We start from the raw sequence: 16,364 nt of genomic DNA, 5'->3' as shown, positions 1-16,364 counted from the left end.
TCTACTGTGTGGTTTTCTGTCTTTTCATTTTGCTTATCTTACTGCGTTTGGGGTCTCCTTTTCGCAGGCTGCAGGTTTGTAGTTCCCATTGTTTTTGGTGTCTGCCCCCAGTGGCTAAGGTTGGTTCAGTGGGTTGTGTAGTTTCCTGGTGGAGGGGCCTAGTGCCTATGTTCTGGTGAATGAGGCTGGATCTTGTCTTTCTGGTGGGGAGGTCCACGTTTGGTGGTGTGTTTTGGGGTGTCTGTAGCCTTATTATGATTTTAGGCAGCCTCTCTGCTAATGGATGGGGCTGTGTTCCTGTCTTGTTAGTTGTTTGGCATAGGGTGTCCAGCACTGTAGCTTGCTGGTCATTGAGTGAAGCTGGGTGTGGTCTTGGTGTTGAGATGGAGATCTCTGGGAGATTTTCGTGGTTTGATTTTACATGGAGCTGGGAGGTCTCGTGGACCACTGTCCTGAAGTTGGCTCTCCCACCTCAGAGGCACAGCACTGATCCCTGGCTGGAGCACCAAGAGCCTTTCATCTACACGGCTCAGAATAAAAGGGAGAAAAAATAGAAAGAAAGAAAGAGAGAAAGGAAGGAAGGAAGGTAGGAGGATAAAATAAAGTAGGATAAAATAAAATAAAGTTATTAAAATAAAAATAATTATTAAGAAAAAAAATTTTTTTTAAGTAAAAAGAAAAAGAGAAAAAAACCGGACGGTCAGAACCCTAGGACAAATGGTGAAAGCAAAGCTATACAGACAAAATCTCACACAGAAGCCTACACATACACACTCACAAAAAGAGGAGAAAGGCAAAAAATTATCTATCTTGCTCCCAAAGTCCACCTCCTCAATTTGGGATGATCTGTTGTCTATTCATGTATTCCACAGATGCAGGGTACATCAAGCTGATTGTGGAGATTTAATCCGCTGCTTCTGAGGCTGCTGGGAAAAATTTCCCTTTCTCTTTTTTCGCACAGCTCCCGGGGTTCAGCTTTGGATTTGGACCCGCCCCTGCGTGTAGGTCGCCTGAGGGCGTCTGTTCTTCACTCAGACAGAACGGGGTTAAAGGAGCAGCTGATTGGGGGCTCTGGCTCACTCAGGCCGGGGGGAGGGAGGGGCACGGATGCGGGGCGAGTCTGCAGCAGCAGAGGCCGGCGTGACGTTGCACCAGCCTGAGGCGTGCCGTGCATTCTCACGGGGAAGTTGTCCCTGGATCACGGGACCCTGGCAGTGGCGGGCTACACAGGCTCCCGGGAGGGGAGGTGTGTATAGTGACCTGTGCTCGCACACAGGCTTCTTGGTGGCTGCAGCAGCAGCCTTAGCGTCTCATGCCCGTCTCTGGGGTCGGCGCTGATAGCCGTGGCTCGCGCCCGTCTCTGGAGTTCCTTTAAGCAGCGCTCTTAATCCCCTCTCGTCTCGCACCAGGAAACAAAGAGGCAAGAAAAAGCCTCGTCTCTTAGCAGCTCCAGACTTCCCCTGGACTCCCTCCTGGCTAGCAGTGGTGCACTAACCCCTTCAGGCTATGTTCACGCAGCCAACCCCAGTCCTCTCCTGCATCCGACCGAAGTCCGATCCTCAGCTCCCAGCCCACGCCTGTCCCGGCGGGTGAGCAGATGAGCCTCTCGGGCCGGTGAGCTCTGGTCGGCACCGATCCTCTGTGCGGGAATCTCTCCGCTTTGCCCTCCGCACCCCTGTGGCTGCGCTCTCCTCCGTGGCTCTGAAGCTTCCACCTCTGCCACCCGCAGTCTCCGCCCGTGAAGGGGCTTCTAGTGTGTGGAAACCTTTCCTCCTTCTCAGCTCCCTCCCACTGGTGCAGGTCCCATCCCTATTCTTTTGTCTCTGTTTTTTCGTTTTTCTTTTGTCCTATCCAGGTACGTGGGGAGTTTCTTGCCTTTTGGGAGGTCTGAGGTCTTCTGTCAGCAATCAGTGGGCGTTCTATAGGAGTAGTTCCACGTGTAGATGTATTTCTGATGTATCTGTGGGGAGGAAGATGATATCCGCATCTCTGTTCTCCAGATTCCTTTTTTGTATCATATTTTGTTTACCCCTTTATCAGTTAATAAGACACTTGGATTGTTTCTGCCTGTTGGCTATTGTGAGTAGTGCTGCTGTGAACAGGGGTTTGTAAATATCTCTTTGAGACAGTGCCTTCAGTTCTTTTGGATATATACTCAGAAGTGGGATTGCCAGATCATATGGTAGTTCTATTTTTAGTTTTCTAAGGAAACTCCCTCCTGTTTTCCACAGTGGTTGCACCATTTTATATTCCCACCAACACGACACAAGGGTCCCAGTTTCTCCACATCTTCACCAACATTTGTTATTTTCTTTCTCTTCCTTTTTTTTGTTTTTGATAGCAGCCATCCTGATGAGTGTGAGGTGATGTCTCATTGTAGGTTTTTTAAAATTGTTTTTACAGTAGGTCCTTGTTGGTTATCTATTTTATTTTATTAATTTATTTTTAAAATATTTATTTATTTATTTGGCTGCACTGGGTATTAGTTGCGGCACGTGGGATCTTTTAGTTGTGGCTTGTGAACTCTTAGCTGCGGCATGTGGGATCTAGTTCCCTGACTAGGGATCGAACCTGGGCCCCCTGCTTTGGGAGCACAGAGTCTTAACCACTGGACCACCAGGGAAGTCCCTCATTGTAGTTCTGATTTGTATTTTTCTAATGATTAGTGATGTTGAGCATCTTTTCATGTGCTTATTGGCCATTTGTATATGTTTGGAGAAATGGCTCAGTAAGTTCTTTGCCCATTTGATAATTGGTTAATTGGGTGTTTTGTTTTGTTTTTGTTTTTGAGTTTGAGTTCTTTATATATTATGGATATTAATCCCATATCAGATACATGATTTTCAAATATTTTCCCCCATTCTGTGGGTTGCCTGTTTACTCTTTTTTTTTTTAAATTGGAGTGTAGTTGCTTTACAATGTTGTGTTAGTTTCTGCTGTACAGTGAAGTGAATCAGCTATATGTATACATATATCCCCTCTTTTTTGGATTTCCTTTCCAGTTAGGTCACCACAGAGCATTGAGTAGAGTTCCCTGTGCTATACAGCAGGTTTTCTTTTTACTCTGTTGATGGTGTCTTCTGATATACAGAATTTAAAAATTTTCATGAAATCCAGTTTGTCTATTGTTTCTTTTGTTGCTTGTGCCTTTGATATCATATCCAGGAAATCACTGCCAGATCTGCTGTTGTGCAACTTTTGCTCTGAGTTTTCTAAGAGTTTTATAGTTTTAGGTCTTAACATTTAAGTCTTCGGTCCATTTAGAGTTGAGTTTTGTGTATGTTGCTAGGTGAGAGTGTAACTTCATTCTTTTGCATGTGGATAACCAGTTTTATGAGCAACAGTTGTTGAAAAGACTATCCTTTTCCCATTGAATGGTCTTGATACCTTTGCTGAAAATCATTTGACCATGTATGTGAGAGTTTATTCCTGGGGTCTCTTTGCTCTAGCTGGGACTTCCAATAATGTGTTGAATAGAAGTGGCAAGAGTTGGCATTCTTGCCTTGTTCCTGGTCTTAGAGGAAAAGCTTTCAGTTTTACACTGTTGAGTGTGGTGTGAGTTAGTTGTGGGCCCTCATAAATGGCCTTTATTATATTGATTAGTTTCCTTCCATTCCTGATTTGTTGAGTGCTTTTTCATGAAAGGGTGTTGAGCATTGTCAACTGCTTTTTCTGTATCAGTCAAGATGATCGTGTGGTTTTGTCCTTCATTCTGTTAATGTGAAGTATTATATTGGTTGATTTTTATGTGTTGAATCACCCTTACATTTCATGGTTAATTCCCACTTGATCATGGTGTATACATACTTCTTTTAATGTGTTGTGAATTCTGTGTGCTAGTATTTTGTTGAGGATGATTGAAGCCATCTGGTCCTTGGCTTTTCTGTGTCGGCAGGTTTTTGATTACTGATTGAATCTCCTTGCTAGTTATATGTTTGTTCAGATTTTCTATTTTTTCATGATTCAGTCTTGGTAGGTTGTGTCTTTCTAGGGATTTATGTATGTCTTCTTGGCTATCCAATTTGTTGGTAGACAGTTGTTCATAGTATTTATTCTCTTATAATCCTTATTTCTGTGGCATTGGTTGTAATATTCCCTCTTTCATTTCTGATTTTATTATTTGAGTCTTCTTTTTTTCCTTAGTCAGTCTGGCTAAGAGGTTGTCAATATTGTTGATCTTCTGAAAAGCACACTTTTAGTTTCATGATTTTTTTTTCCTATTGACTATTTCATTTATCTGTGCTCTAATCTTTGTTATTTCCTTCCTTCTGCCTGCTTTAGGTTTAGTTCTTCTTTTAGTTCCTTGAGGTACAAGTTAGATTGCTTACTTGAGATCTTGCCTTTTTTAAATATATGCATTTACGGCTATAAACTTCCTTCTTAGTACTTCTTTCGCTGCGTCCATAAGTTTTTTGGCATTTTCCGTTTTCATCTGTGTCCAGGTATTTTCTAATTTCCTTTGTGACTTCTTGTTTGACCCATTGGGTTTGTAAGACACGTGTTTAATTTCCACATATTGTAAAATTTCCAGTTTTTCTTGTGCTATTTGTTTCTAGTTTCATTCCATTGTGATTGGAAAAGATACTGTGTATTATGATTTCAGTCTTCTTGAATTTATTAAGACTTGCTTTGTGGCTAGACATGTGTTCTATCCTGTAGAATGTTGCATGTGTACTTGAGAAAATGTGTTCTGCTGTTGTTGGGTGGAGTGTTCTGTATATATGTTATGTCTGATTGGTCTGTAGTGCTGTTCAATTTCTATATTTCCTTATTCTTCTGTATGGTTGTCCTGTTCATTATTGAAAGTGGGTGTTGAAGCCTCTTATGTTGCTGTGTATTTCTCTCTTCAATTCTTTCAACATCTGCCTCATTAATTTAGGAGCTCTGAGGTTTGGTGCATAAATACTTATAAATCTTGGTGAATTGACCCCTTTTTAAAAAAATAAAATTTATTTATTTATGGCTGCATTGGGTCCTCGTTGCTTTGTGTGGGTTTTCTCTAGTTGCGGGCTTCTCATTGCAGTTGCTTCTATTGTTGCAGAGTACGGGCTCTAAGCATGTGGGCTTCAGTAGTTGTGGTATGCGGGCTTCAGTAGTTGTGGCTCGTAGGCTCTAGGGTGCAGGCTCAATAGTTGTGGCTCATGGGCTTAGTTGCTCCGCAGCATGTGGGATCTTCCCGGACCAGGGCTCAAACCTGTGTTCCCTGCATTGGCAGGCAGATTCTTAACCACTGCACAACCAGGGAAGCCCTGAATTGAGCCTTTTATCATTATATGATGTATTTCTTCGTCTCTTGTAACGGTTTTTGACTTAAAGTCTATTTTGTCTGAAATTAATATAGCCACTCCTGTGCTCTTTTGGTTACTATTTGCATGAAATCTCTTTTTTCATCCTTTTACTTGGAATCGATATGTATCCTTATATCTAAAATGTTTCTTTGATAGACAACATGTAGTTGGAAGACTACTAAAGACCAGTATTTCTTTTTTTAAGTATTTATTTATTTATTTTGGCTGCACTGTGTCTTAGTTGTGGCACACAGGATTTTCGTTGTGGCACGTGGGATCTTTAGTTGTGGCATGCATGCAGTATCTATATCCCCAACCAGGGATCAAACCCGGGCCCCCTGCATTGGGAGTGCAGAGTCTTAGCCACTGGGCCACCAGGGAAGACCCAGACTGCTAACTTTTAATATTAAAAAATGACTCAGGGAAAGACTCTGAAACTGTTTATTTATACCAAAAGACATTTAATCTCAGATCAGAGAGTTGCTGATGACACCTGCTTAGTTTTGAAGCATTATTCTTAAGAATTCTCTTTCAAGTATTTGGGTTATACCACTATCCAGAGGCAACTGGGAAAACTGATCAAACATATGGGAATTATTAGAAATTAATTTCCTTAATGAAGTCTATAAACCATCAAGTAGGTAATAAAAGTAAGTTCGGGAAAATGTATTTTTTAATAAGAACTTTTAATATTTAATTTTAACTTTTGGGGGTTTTTTTTAGCTGATAAAATTGAGAGAGTGTTCTTTTTTCTCACACGTTGGGTTAGTTGTCAAAGTGCTGGTTTCTTAATATTGTATCATTAGTGTTCTACAAATATCCTAATGAATCAAACTCTCTTATTGTAAGCTAATGTGAATCAGCAATTTTCAAAGGCAACACCCTGTGCTCTACACCCAGTATTATTTAGTTGCAGTGAATAACCATTTTGAACATTCATTTTGGCATTCTTTCCTCTAGGGCTCAAAGAAGACTAACTGTGCCAAAACATTGGCTGTATTGTTATTTATTTAGGGATTTCAAATTGCCAAAATGAATTTGCAAAATGCCTTTCTTTGCTTTCTATTCTTTATCCCTTAAAAAATGCCATTGAAGCAAGGTGGGTGTGCCCCATGGTGTTCTACCTTTTGAGAAAAACCTCTTGGAAGAGTTGATACCATAGAAATCTCTTTAGTTGAATAGATTTTAAGTTAAGCTTGCCTTTCTATGGTCAAAAGCACATTGTTGTAAGCGCTCTGTAAAAATGTTTTGTTAGTGTAGTAACTTTTAATTCTGGGGGGAAAAATCTTATGACGTTGGGTTTCCTTCAGAGGCTCTTTCACATTTTTGGTTGTGTTAGCATTCATCTTTTCTTAACTCATAACTGCCTGTTTTACTTTTAATAACCTCTTTTTTTATGGACATTGTGTCTTTTTAAAAAGTCTCTTTAAGGGTCTGAGATATTCTCATTTTAAAGTCTTTTGAAAGTATAGTTTGTAATCTCATTTTTAGCAGGAGTGTTATTTTGTTTTCTCTTTTGGTGCATCCTTCTCTACCTGGTGTTTTTTTGGTTGTCCCTGCCTTGCCCCTTGTGGTTCCTTCTTTATAAGGAAGGTTTATATTGGAAGCTTTGGGTTCTTACTCTCCAAGAATATTGGGGAAAATCTCAATAACCAGTACCTGAACCAGCAGGTGAGTTGACTGAGGTCACTTTTGTTTGATAACCTCTGATCTCTTCCATGTGCATTGCTTCAGCCTTGGGCAGTAGTCACAGCTTTTATTGCCTTCTTTCACAGATGGGAGAGTCCTGCTTCAACTCCTGATTTCACAAAATGAGCCTAACTTTGTCCCCACTTTCCATGCTATAAGATGATTTTAGTTCCTATATTAGAGTTAATTTCTTAGGTGTCTCAAATAGTAAGATTGTAAAATAGGTAACTTGCTTGTTTCTGCTTGCTTCTTTTACTGCTACAAATATAGGAGGTTAAAGAACTGCTGTGGTTTGTTGGAATATGTTGAGTCCTTACTGGGTAACCTTAAATCCCTGTTTCCTTATTTTTAAGTGAAGATAATTTGGACAGTGGTTGTGAAGCCCAAATGTTACTATATTTGTGAAAGTGCTTTATAAACAGAGAAACATAATCTAAATGTTAGACTTTAGTATTGTTTAGTCATAAGGATTGTGTTATTATTCTATTTAAATCTTTTGATCTTCAGGTTGTTCCATTGACCTGTCATGTATGGCAACAGCCATTATATCAAAACAATAGTGGAACACAGATTTCTGATACTAATATGGTCTCTTTGGAAAAAACAGCTCAGTGGTGTTCTGGGGATGATCAGGTATGTCTTGCATAACTGGCAAACTATCTTTTGGTAAGCAGCATGAGAAATTCTGATTTAGCTATGAAGAATGGAAAGAGCTGAATTACTTTAATATTCCATTTTTCTAATAGACCTTTGGCAGCCTTAATTATGTAGAACAGCGTTTACTTTTTTTTTTTGGTCTCAGGACTCCTTCACATTCTTCAAAAGTATTTTAAAGAGCTTTTGTTTATAAGGGTTATCTGTATCAATATTTAGCTTACAAAAAAATTAAAACATTTAAAAAATATTTATTTAGAAATAACAAACCCATTACATATTAACATACAAATATATTTTTAAATGAAAAATGGGTATTTTCCAAAACAAAAAAAAATTAGTTGAAAGGGCGGCATTGTTTTACAGTTTTGCATATCTCTTTAATGTCAGGCTTACTAGAAGACAGTTGGTGTATTAGGCAGGGTTCTCCAGAAAAATAGAACCAATAGGAAACATATACGTACGTAAATAGGTATATACAAATATATATATATGTAAAATAAGGAATTGGTTCATGTGATTATGGAGGCTGAGAATTCCCAGTATCTGTCCTGGGGATCCAGGAGAGCTGATAGTATAGTTCCAGTCTGAATCTGAAGGCCCGAGAACCAGGAGCTGACTGATGGTGTATGTTCTAGCCCAAGTCTAGAGGTCCGAGGACCAGGTGAGCTGATAGTGTAAGTTCCACTCCAGGTCCAAGTCCGAAGCAGAAGACTGATGTCCCAGCTTGAAGACCATCAGGCAGAGAGAGCGAATTATCTTTTGCTCAGCCTTTTGTTCTATTCAGGCCTTTAATGGGTTGGATGAGGCCTGCCCACCTTAAGAAGGGCAGTCTCCTTTACTAAGTCTGTGGATCAGATGTTAATCTCATCCAGACACACCCTCACAGACACACCCAGATGTTTAACCAAATACTTGGCACAGCCAAGTTGACACATAAAGTTAACCATCATAACTGAATTCCCAGATCTGCTTCTGCATTTAGTCCATTGGGATATATTGTTTTGGTTGAATTATGTGAAGAAAATCTGACCTTACATAGATATGTAGTTAGAAAAGGGAGGCCCGCTTAACTTCCCTGAAAGGGTGTCAGTGACCCCCAGGGATCTTTGGACCATACTTTGGGAACCACTGATCTAGAGCATAGTAATAAACTTAGAAGAAATGGAAAAAATTGTGAGCAGATAGGAAAAAGCCTCATATATGTTTGTTGGAGAAAAAAATGCATCCTTACTCATAATGATTATTTAAGGTTGATTATCTAATAACTTGGGTATCAGATTTCTTCTAGTACCTTCAATTTCCCCTAAATTGCATTTATTATCCATTAAATGCAAGGTATGGAGGAAGGAGATTTACTGTCGCCAAGTGAAAATGGTTAAGAGAAACCCTGACCAGAAAAAGCATGGTACTCTGTGATCATTAAATGGAAGGGGGATTGTTATGGGGGTTGAATTGTGTGCCCCAAAATGATGTGTTGAAGTCCCAATCTGCAGTACCTCAGAATGTGACCTTATTTGGAAATATAGTGATGGAAGATAGAACTATTTAAATTAAGAAGAGATCATACTGGATTTAAGGTGGGCCCTTAATCCGATATGACTGGTGCCCTTGTAAGAGAGACACACAGGAAGAGGTCTGCTCTATGAAGACAGAGGCAGAGATGGAGTTATGCTGCCATAAGCCAAGAAATGCCCGGGGCTTCGAGAAAGAGGAAGAGGTAAGAAGGATCCTCCCCTAGAGGCTTTGGATGGAGCATGGCCCTGCCAACACCTTGATTTCAGACTTGTAGCCTCCAGAACTGTGAGAGAATAAATTTCTGTTGTTTTAAGCCCTCCACTTTGTGTAAGTTCATTATGGCAGCTTTAGGAAACGAATACAGAGGTATATTCCTAAATAGTTTAATATTCTCTGAGGGCATGTTTATGGTAGAGCACAGTCCAAAAATGGACATCTTGCCTTTTTTTGGTCCTTGTTTTATAAAATATAAACGGTGGATAGATCCTGTAGCTCTTCATTTCTGCCTTTATGCCTGTGTTCATCAGAAGAACTGGAGGATTATACCACTTCCTAATTCTCTCCCCTCTTTTCTCCTTCTGGTTATTCTGCTCATTCATCCTTGTCGCTGTCATCCAAATTAACTTTTTTTTATTCATTGAAAACTATAGCCCTTGCTACACTGTCGTCTTTTAGTTTCTTTCACTTCAGCTTACATTACCCATCCAGGATCTGAAACTCTTGGATCTTTGATCTAATGTGCAGAGATTTTTTTCCTTCACTCCTCCCAACCTTCTCCTATCCCTGCTTACCCCATGGTCACAGTCTAGACCTTATCAGCTCCAGCAGCTTGAGTACAATTGTCTCATCCTTTCTTCCCTCCAGCTACTGCCCCATTTATGTTTCTGCTCCCTGTTAAGTGAAATTTTCAAGAGTTTTTGGTCTCTATTTTCTGATACCTTATCCTCATGTTTTAAAAAGTCAGGTTTATTGAGGTATAATTTAAATACAGCAAAATTAACTCTTTTAGGTGTGCAGTTTGATGAGCTTTGACAAATACGTACAGTTATATAACTACTACACATTTGATTGCCATCACCCCCAGAAAGTTTCCTTGTACCCCTTTGTAGTCAGTCATCTCCCCCATGCTTAGTCCCTGGCAACTGCTAATCTCATTTCTGTCTATAGTTTTGCCTTTCAGAATTGTAGTGTGTAGATTTTTAAAAAAATAATTTATTTTTGGCTGCATTGGGTCTTTGTTGCTGCACGCGGGCTTTCTCTAGTTGTGGCAAGTGGGGGCTACTCTTCTATGCAGTGCGCAGGCTTCTCTTTGCAGTGGCTTCTCTTGTTGCGGAGCCCGGGCTCTAGGCGTGCGGGCTTCAGTAGTTGTTGCACGCGGGCTCAGTAGTTGTGGCTCACGGGCTCTAGAGCGCAGGCTCGGTAGTTGTGGCGCATGGGCTTTGTTGCTCTGTGACATGTGGGATCTTCCCGGACCAGGGCTCAAACCCGTGCCCACTGCAGTGGCAGGCGGATTCTTAACCACTCCACCACCAGGGAAGTCCCATGTGTAGATTTTTGAATCTGGCTTCTTTCACTTGGCACATCCATGTTGTTGCATAAATCAGTAGCTCTTTAAAATTTATTTCTGAGTAGTATTCCACTTATGTACAGGTTTTTAGGTAGACAGCTGGTTTCATTTCTCTTGGGTAAATACCTAGGAATGGGATTGCTGGCTGATATGGTAACTGTACGTTTAACATTATAAGAAAGTGCCAAACTGTTTTCCGAAGTGCCTGTACCATTTTGCATTCCCCACGATGTATAGGAGTTCTAGTTGCTTTGCATCCTTGCCAGCTCTTGGTATTGTCAGGTTTTTTTGTTTTTGTTTTAAAATTTTTAGTCATTCTAGGTATGTTGTGGTGTCTCATTGTGTGTGTTTTTTTTTTAATTTTATTTATTTGTTTATGGCTGTATATGGCTCTTTGTTTCTGTGCGAGGGCTTTCTCTAGTTGTGGCAAGTGGGGGCCACTCCTCACCGCGGTGCGTGGGCCTCTCACTATTGCGGCTTCTCCTGTTGTGGAGCACAGGCTCCAGACGCACAGGCTCAGTAATTGTGGCTCACGGGGCTAGCCGCTCCGCGGCATACGGGATCCTCCCAGACCAGGGCTCGAACCCGTGTCCCCTGCATCGGCAGGCAGACTCTCAACCACTGTGCCACCAGGGAAGCCCTCATTGTGGTTTTAATATGCATTTTCCTAATGATAATGTGCATCTTTGTGTGTGCTTATTTGCCATCCATGTTTCTTCTTAATGAAGGGGTTGGTTTAAATCTCTTCCCCATTTTTTATGGGTGATTTGTTCCATTTGTTGAGTTTTGGGAGTTCTTTATATATTCTAGATGTAAGTCCTTTATATGTTTTGCAAATATTTTCTTCCAGTCTGTGGTTTTCCTTTGAATTGTCCTATTTGTTTTTTGAAGAGTAGAAGTTTTAATTTTGATGAAGTTGAAGTTGGTTTATTGATTTTTTTTTTTAATGGTTTTTACTTCTTATGTCTAACCTGGTAAATTTTGACCTAATCCTAGATCACAAAAATTTTCTCCTATATTTTTTTCTAGAACAGGGTTTCTCAGCCTTGGTGCTTTTGATATTTGGGCTAGATAATTCTTTATTTTACAGGACTGTCCTGTGTATTGTAAGATGTTTAGCAGCATCCTTGGCCTCTTCCCACTAGATATCAGTAATACTGCCCCATGTTTGTAAACGTCAAAATGTCTCCAAACATTGCCAAATGTATCATGGTTGAGGGGAGAGGAAGGTGTCAAAATCTTGCCCAGTTGAGAACGAGTTTTTGAAGTTTTATAGTTTTAAGTTTCACATTTATATCTAAATCTGTTTTGAGTTGGTTTTTGATTATGGTGTGAAGTAGGGGTCCAGCTTCATTTTCTTACATATGCATATCTAATTGTTATTCCAACACCATTTGCTGAAAATACTCCCTTTTCCCTTGGCATCTTTGTGTGGGTCTATTTCTGGACTCTCTATTCCATTGATTTATATCTCTATCATCATGCTAATACTGTGCTCTTAATTACTGTACTGTCTTGAAATCAGATAGTGTGAGTTCTCCCACTTTGTTTTTCTTTTTAAAAATGGTTTTGTTTATGCTAGATTCTTTGAATTTCCATATAAATTTTAGAATCAGTTTGTCAATTTCTATTTAAAAAGTCTGCTGGAATTTTGATTGAAATTGCCTTGAGTCTGTAAATCAATTTGAAGGGAATTGACATCTTAACAATATTGAGTTCTCTAATCCATAGACACAACAGTTCTTACAGTTTTATTTAGGTTGCTAATTTCTTCATCAGTGTTTTGTTGCCTTCAGTGTACCAAACTTAATACATGTTTGTATTAGACTTACTGAAATGTTAAAAAAAATTTCAATTCCTACTGTTCATCACAATTATATAGGAATATAATTGACTTTCAATATTGACCTTGTATCCTATGACCTTGCTAATCTCATTTACTAGTTCTAGTATAGTTCTTTTGTAGATTCTTTAGGACTTTTTAATGTATAGACAATCATATCCATTGTATTTTTTTTCCTTTTTCCTTTTTGATATATATGTCTTATCTACTGGCTGGGATCTACTTATTCTTCTACTTGACCTTCTTGTGTTCTGTCCTCACTTCTGTGAAAGCAAGTGTCACCAACAAATTTGTGTAGCTGAATACAGTAAGCACTTTTCTGTCCTCATCTTAGATGCAATAAATAGCATTTCATATTCTTAACCAATGCTTAACTTCTTAAAATTATTTCCTTTCTCGGCTTCTCCTGGTTTTCTTTCTACTCCTCTGGCTATTCTTTCTCATCCCCTGTTAAACCTTAAAATCAGAGGTTGCAAGCTGTGGACCTGCATATGGCTCAAATGTGGTTTGCAGAAAAAAAATTGGGGGGCACAGTGTTTTAAAAATTTTTAAACAGAATACTTTAAAGTGTGCATGCAGTGCATAGTTGGCCACAGGTCCCATTACTCTCTAATATCAGGCAGGTTTACTCATTTCTTTTACCTCCCTGTACCTCATTTCTTTTACCTCCCTGTAAAAACACATTTGAGTTTTTAACTTCTGTTTGAAATGTTGGAATGTTTTGGTTCTTGTCTAGATCTAGGGCTTTAAATATGCCTGTGTACTTAAAAATCCCAAGTTTGTATCTCCAACCTTTACTTCTCCCTCAAAATTTGTTTGTATTTATTCTGTTGTTTATTTGTCATCCCTCTTCACATCTATCAAAAAATATTTAGAGATTTGAGGCCCTTTTTATATTGGTTAAAAAGGTATAACACTCAGAATCATAGCAGCAAAATAAGCAGAAAGAAAAGAATGGTCAACAGATTTTTTAAAATTTTATTTTATGAGGGGAAATTATAAGAGCATGTTTACATGGAGAGAGGAATGATTCAGTAGAAAGGGAAAATGCATGAAGGAAAATGGGAGAATCACATATAGGAAAGAAATCATTGAAAAAAAATGGAATGAGATGGGAAGGTCTTTGATAGGTAGTAAGACTTTTTTTAAATCACAAGATGAAAAGCTGGGTTAGGTAATGGGGTTGTAGATCTTGTGCTAGGAAGATAAGGAAGGTCCACCTCCTGTTCTTCACTTACTAAAGTAGGAAATGAGGTCATCAGTTGAAAAATGAGGAAGGAGGGTTCAGTAGTTCTGAGGAGAGAAAGTATAAAGTAATCATTTTAGCCAGTCAACTTACCCGGAAAGTAGAGTAGAATTTCCAGGCAAGGCTGAGTGCCCTTGAGGTTTAATGTCATTAGTCTAAAGGAAAACCAGTGTAGGTGTGTGCTTTCTTCAGCAGTGTGCTACTACTTGGATTAAGACAAGCAGAAGGTTCAACCAGAACTGAGCTTTTGCCAGGCAAATAGGATAGTTGGGGAGAAGGGTAAGAAAGAAGAGATGTTTGCAAGGTAGTGATTATAAGGATGATTATGAACTCTCAGAGTGGTAAAGAGGGAAATACAGGTAAGAAAGGAATTATGAAAAGTGTAAATGTGACAGGTTAGTTGTCTTCAGAAGGTTACAGAATTATTGCAGTTGAGGAGCTAGAGTTAAGTAAGTGATCTGTGAAGGTCAAAGGATGGGCAGGAGAACACATGGATATGTCTCTCATCAGTAGTGAGGAATAAACTATGGGATGAGGCTCAAACCCCGGTCAAAGGGGCTAAGAGATGAGTTGGGGACCCGAGATTTTGCTATAATGAGAGTCACAAGATGACTGGAATTCCCTTGCTTTAAAACCTGTTCATTTGGCCCACTATCCCCTATTGAATAGAGTGCTCTCAAAAGAAAAAAATTAAAATAATCATTCTCGTATTCCTTTTATTTTCAAGTATTAAAAATGTAAAAAGCATGTTTCCAGTAGTAATGTTCGATGTTAAGGATTTGACTGATTTATCTGACATAGATGGGATTGGTATATTTTGGAATGTGAAAGGTCTATAATTCCATAAGCCATAGATGAGTAGTGTTAATATTTTAGAACATTCACTCCAATATTTTTCTCTATATCTATTTATATAACTGATATTAGGTAGTGGATAGTTGTGTATCTTTTTTTTTTTTTAACTTACTATAAGAGCTTTTGGTTGGTGAATTTTAAATACTGGAAATAATCCTTTAAAGAAAAAAGTCTTGTTGAAATTGTGAAATCTTTCTAAATTGTAGTACAACATATTTTTATGGGTGGGTCATTTGGGAATGAAAACAATATATATTCTCTTAAAAAATTTTGAGTTGGTTAAGGAAGGAGAGTAATAGACTACAAAATAATGAAAATCAGTACATTATATATCTAAGCATGTTGATTGCCATCAATATAATGTCTCATCTTTTTATTTAAACAAATAAATGTAAATCAAATGAATTCATTATTTAACAAAAAATTTTACATAAATAATGAAAAACTGCAAGTAGAAGAAACATGGCAAAGAGAAAAACAAATAATTAAGTTAGAAAATAGAATTGTTAAATTCAAGACAAAATATATACATTCCTAGCAAATCCAGTCAAGAAAAAGGAAAACACCTTAATGAAATAGACTTAATACAAACCTATCAAAGCTTATAGAGTTGGATTAGAACTAGGAAGAAATCAAGAATGTTATAATAGTACCAGCTATCAAAAAGGTTTCTGGATCTAATGGATTCACTGATGAAATCTTTTATATTTTTAAGGAAAATCAAATTTCCTTATATTAAAAAAATATAGAACAAGGTTAGAAAACAAAAGAAGCATTCTAAAATATTGATTAATCTTATGAGTGAAAATGTAAAAGACTGTGCTAGCAAATATGATTAAGGTCTAATCTACTACTACCAAGTAAGAAATGTGAAGTTGTTGCAATATGAAGAAATTTATTGCTGTATTTTAACAGATGTAATTAGGGAAAAAAAGATGCTATAATGTAGTTTGATCAAATTTAGTGCTCATTCCTAATAAAATTAATTTAAAATGAAAATAAAAGAATAATAGCATGATAGGACGAATATTCTTTTTTTTTTTTTTTTTTTGTGGTACGCGGGCCCCTTTCACTGTTGTGGCCTCTCCCGTTGCACATGCTCCATTTGCGCAGGCTCAGCGGCCACGGCTCACGGGCCCAGCTGCTCCGCGGCATGTGGCATCCTCCCAGACCAGGGCATGAACCCGTGTTCCCTGTATCGGCAGGCAGACTCTCAACCACTGCGCCACCAGGGAAGCCCAGGACGAATATTCTTAATTATTAACTAATACCAAATTTAAAAAGAAAATGTGTTTAAAAACTGCTTACCGTTAGTATTTAATTCAACTTTATTTCAACATTGCTACCTAGTGTGGTCTGTGGATTGGTGCCAGGCCATGAATTGCTTGTTACTGTCAAGAGATAAGTACAAGAATTAAGAAGTGTTTAGAAACTTTTATAGCAATTTGATGTTTTTTAGAACTAGAAATCAGATACTTAGACTTGTGTTTTGTATTTTGGGCTTATATATCTTTTCAATTTCATTTTCCTAGTTATTTTTACTAGTTTTTAAAATTAGTTTATTATTATTTTTTTACTTGTTACCTGTTAATTTTTATTAATATTTTAATAAAATGTCAGTCTGTAATGAATTGGAAGTAGGAAAAACTTATCCTTCCTATAGATACTTTGAGAAACATTTTTCTGAATCATGCCACTAATATA

At 38.3% G+C, this 16,364-nt stretch overlaps 1 protein-coding gene across 11 annotated transcripts in view; it reads left to right on the top strand.

Moving 5' to 3' along the window:
• Positions 1-16,364, top strand: part of ALMS1 (ALMS1 centrosome and basal body associated protein) — a 226,430-nt gene that overhangs the window by 17,348 nt on the left and 192,718 nt on the right. For 2 of the 11 annotated variants that reach the window (XM_089923019.1, XM_089923018.1), the window contains exon 2: positions 7,485-7,610. The exons of the other annotated variants lie outside the window; for them this stretch is intronic. In XM_089923019.1, the coding sequence (XP_089779145.1) occupies positions 7,485-7,610 (126 nt within the window). The remainder of the gene's footprint in view (positions 1-7,484; positions 7,611-16,364) is intronic. 11 annotated transcript variants of the gene reach the window in all.

Source organism: Delphinapterus leucas, chromosome 13 (assembly GCF_059928025.1).
Source record: "Delphinapterus leucas isolate spDelLeu-1000000601 "Yukka" chromosome 13, BTC_Dleu_Yukka2, whole genome shotgun sequence".
NCBI lineage: Eukaryota > Metazoa > Chordata > Mammalia > Artiodactyla > Monodontidae > Delphinapterus > Delphinapterus leucas.
Note: the sequence above shows the minus strand (reverse complement) of the source record. Positions and strands in the feature narration are given on the sequence as shown.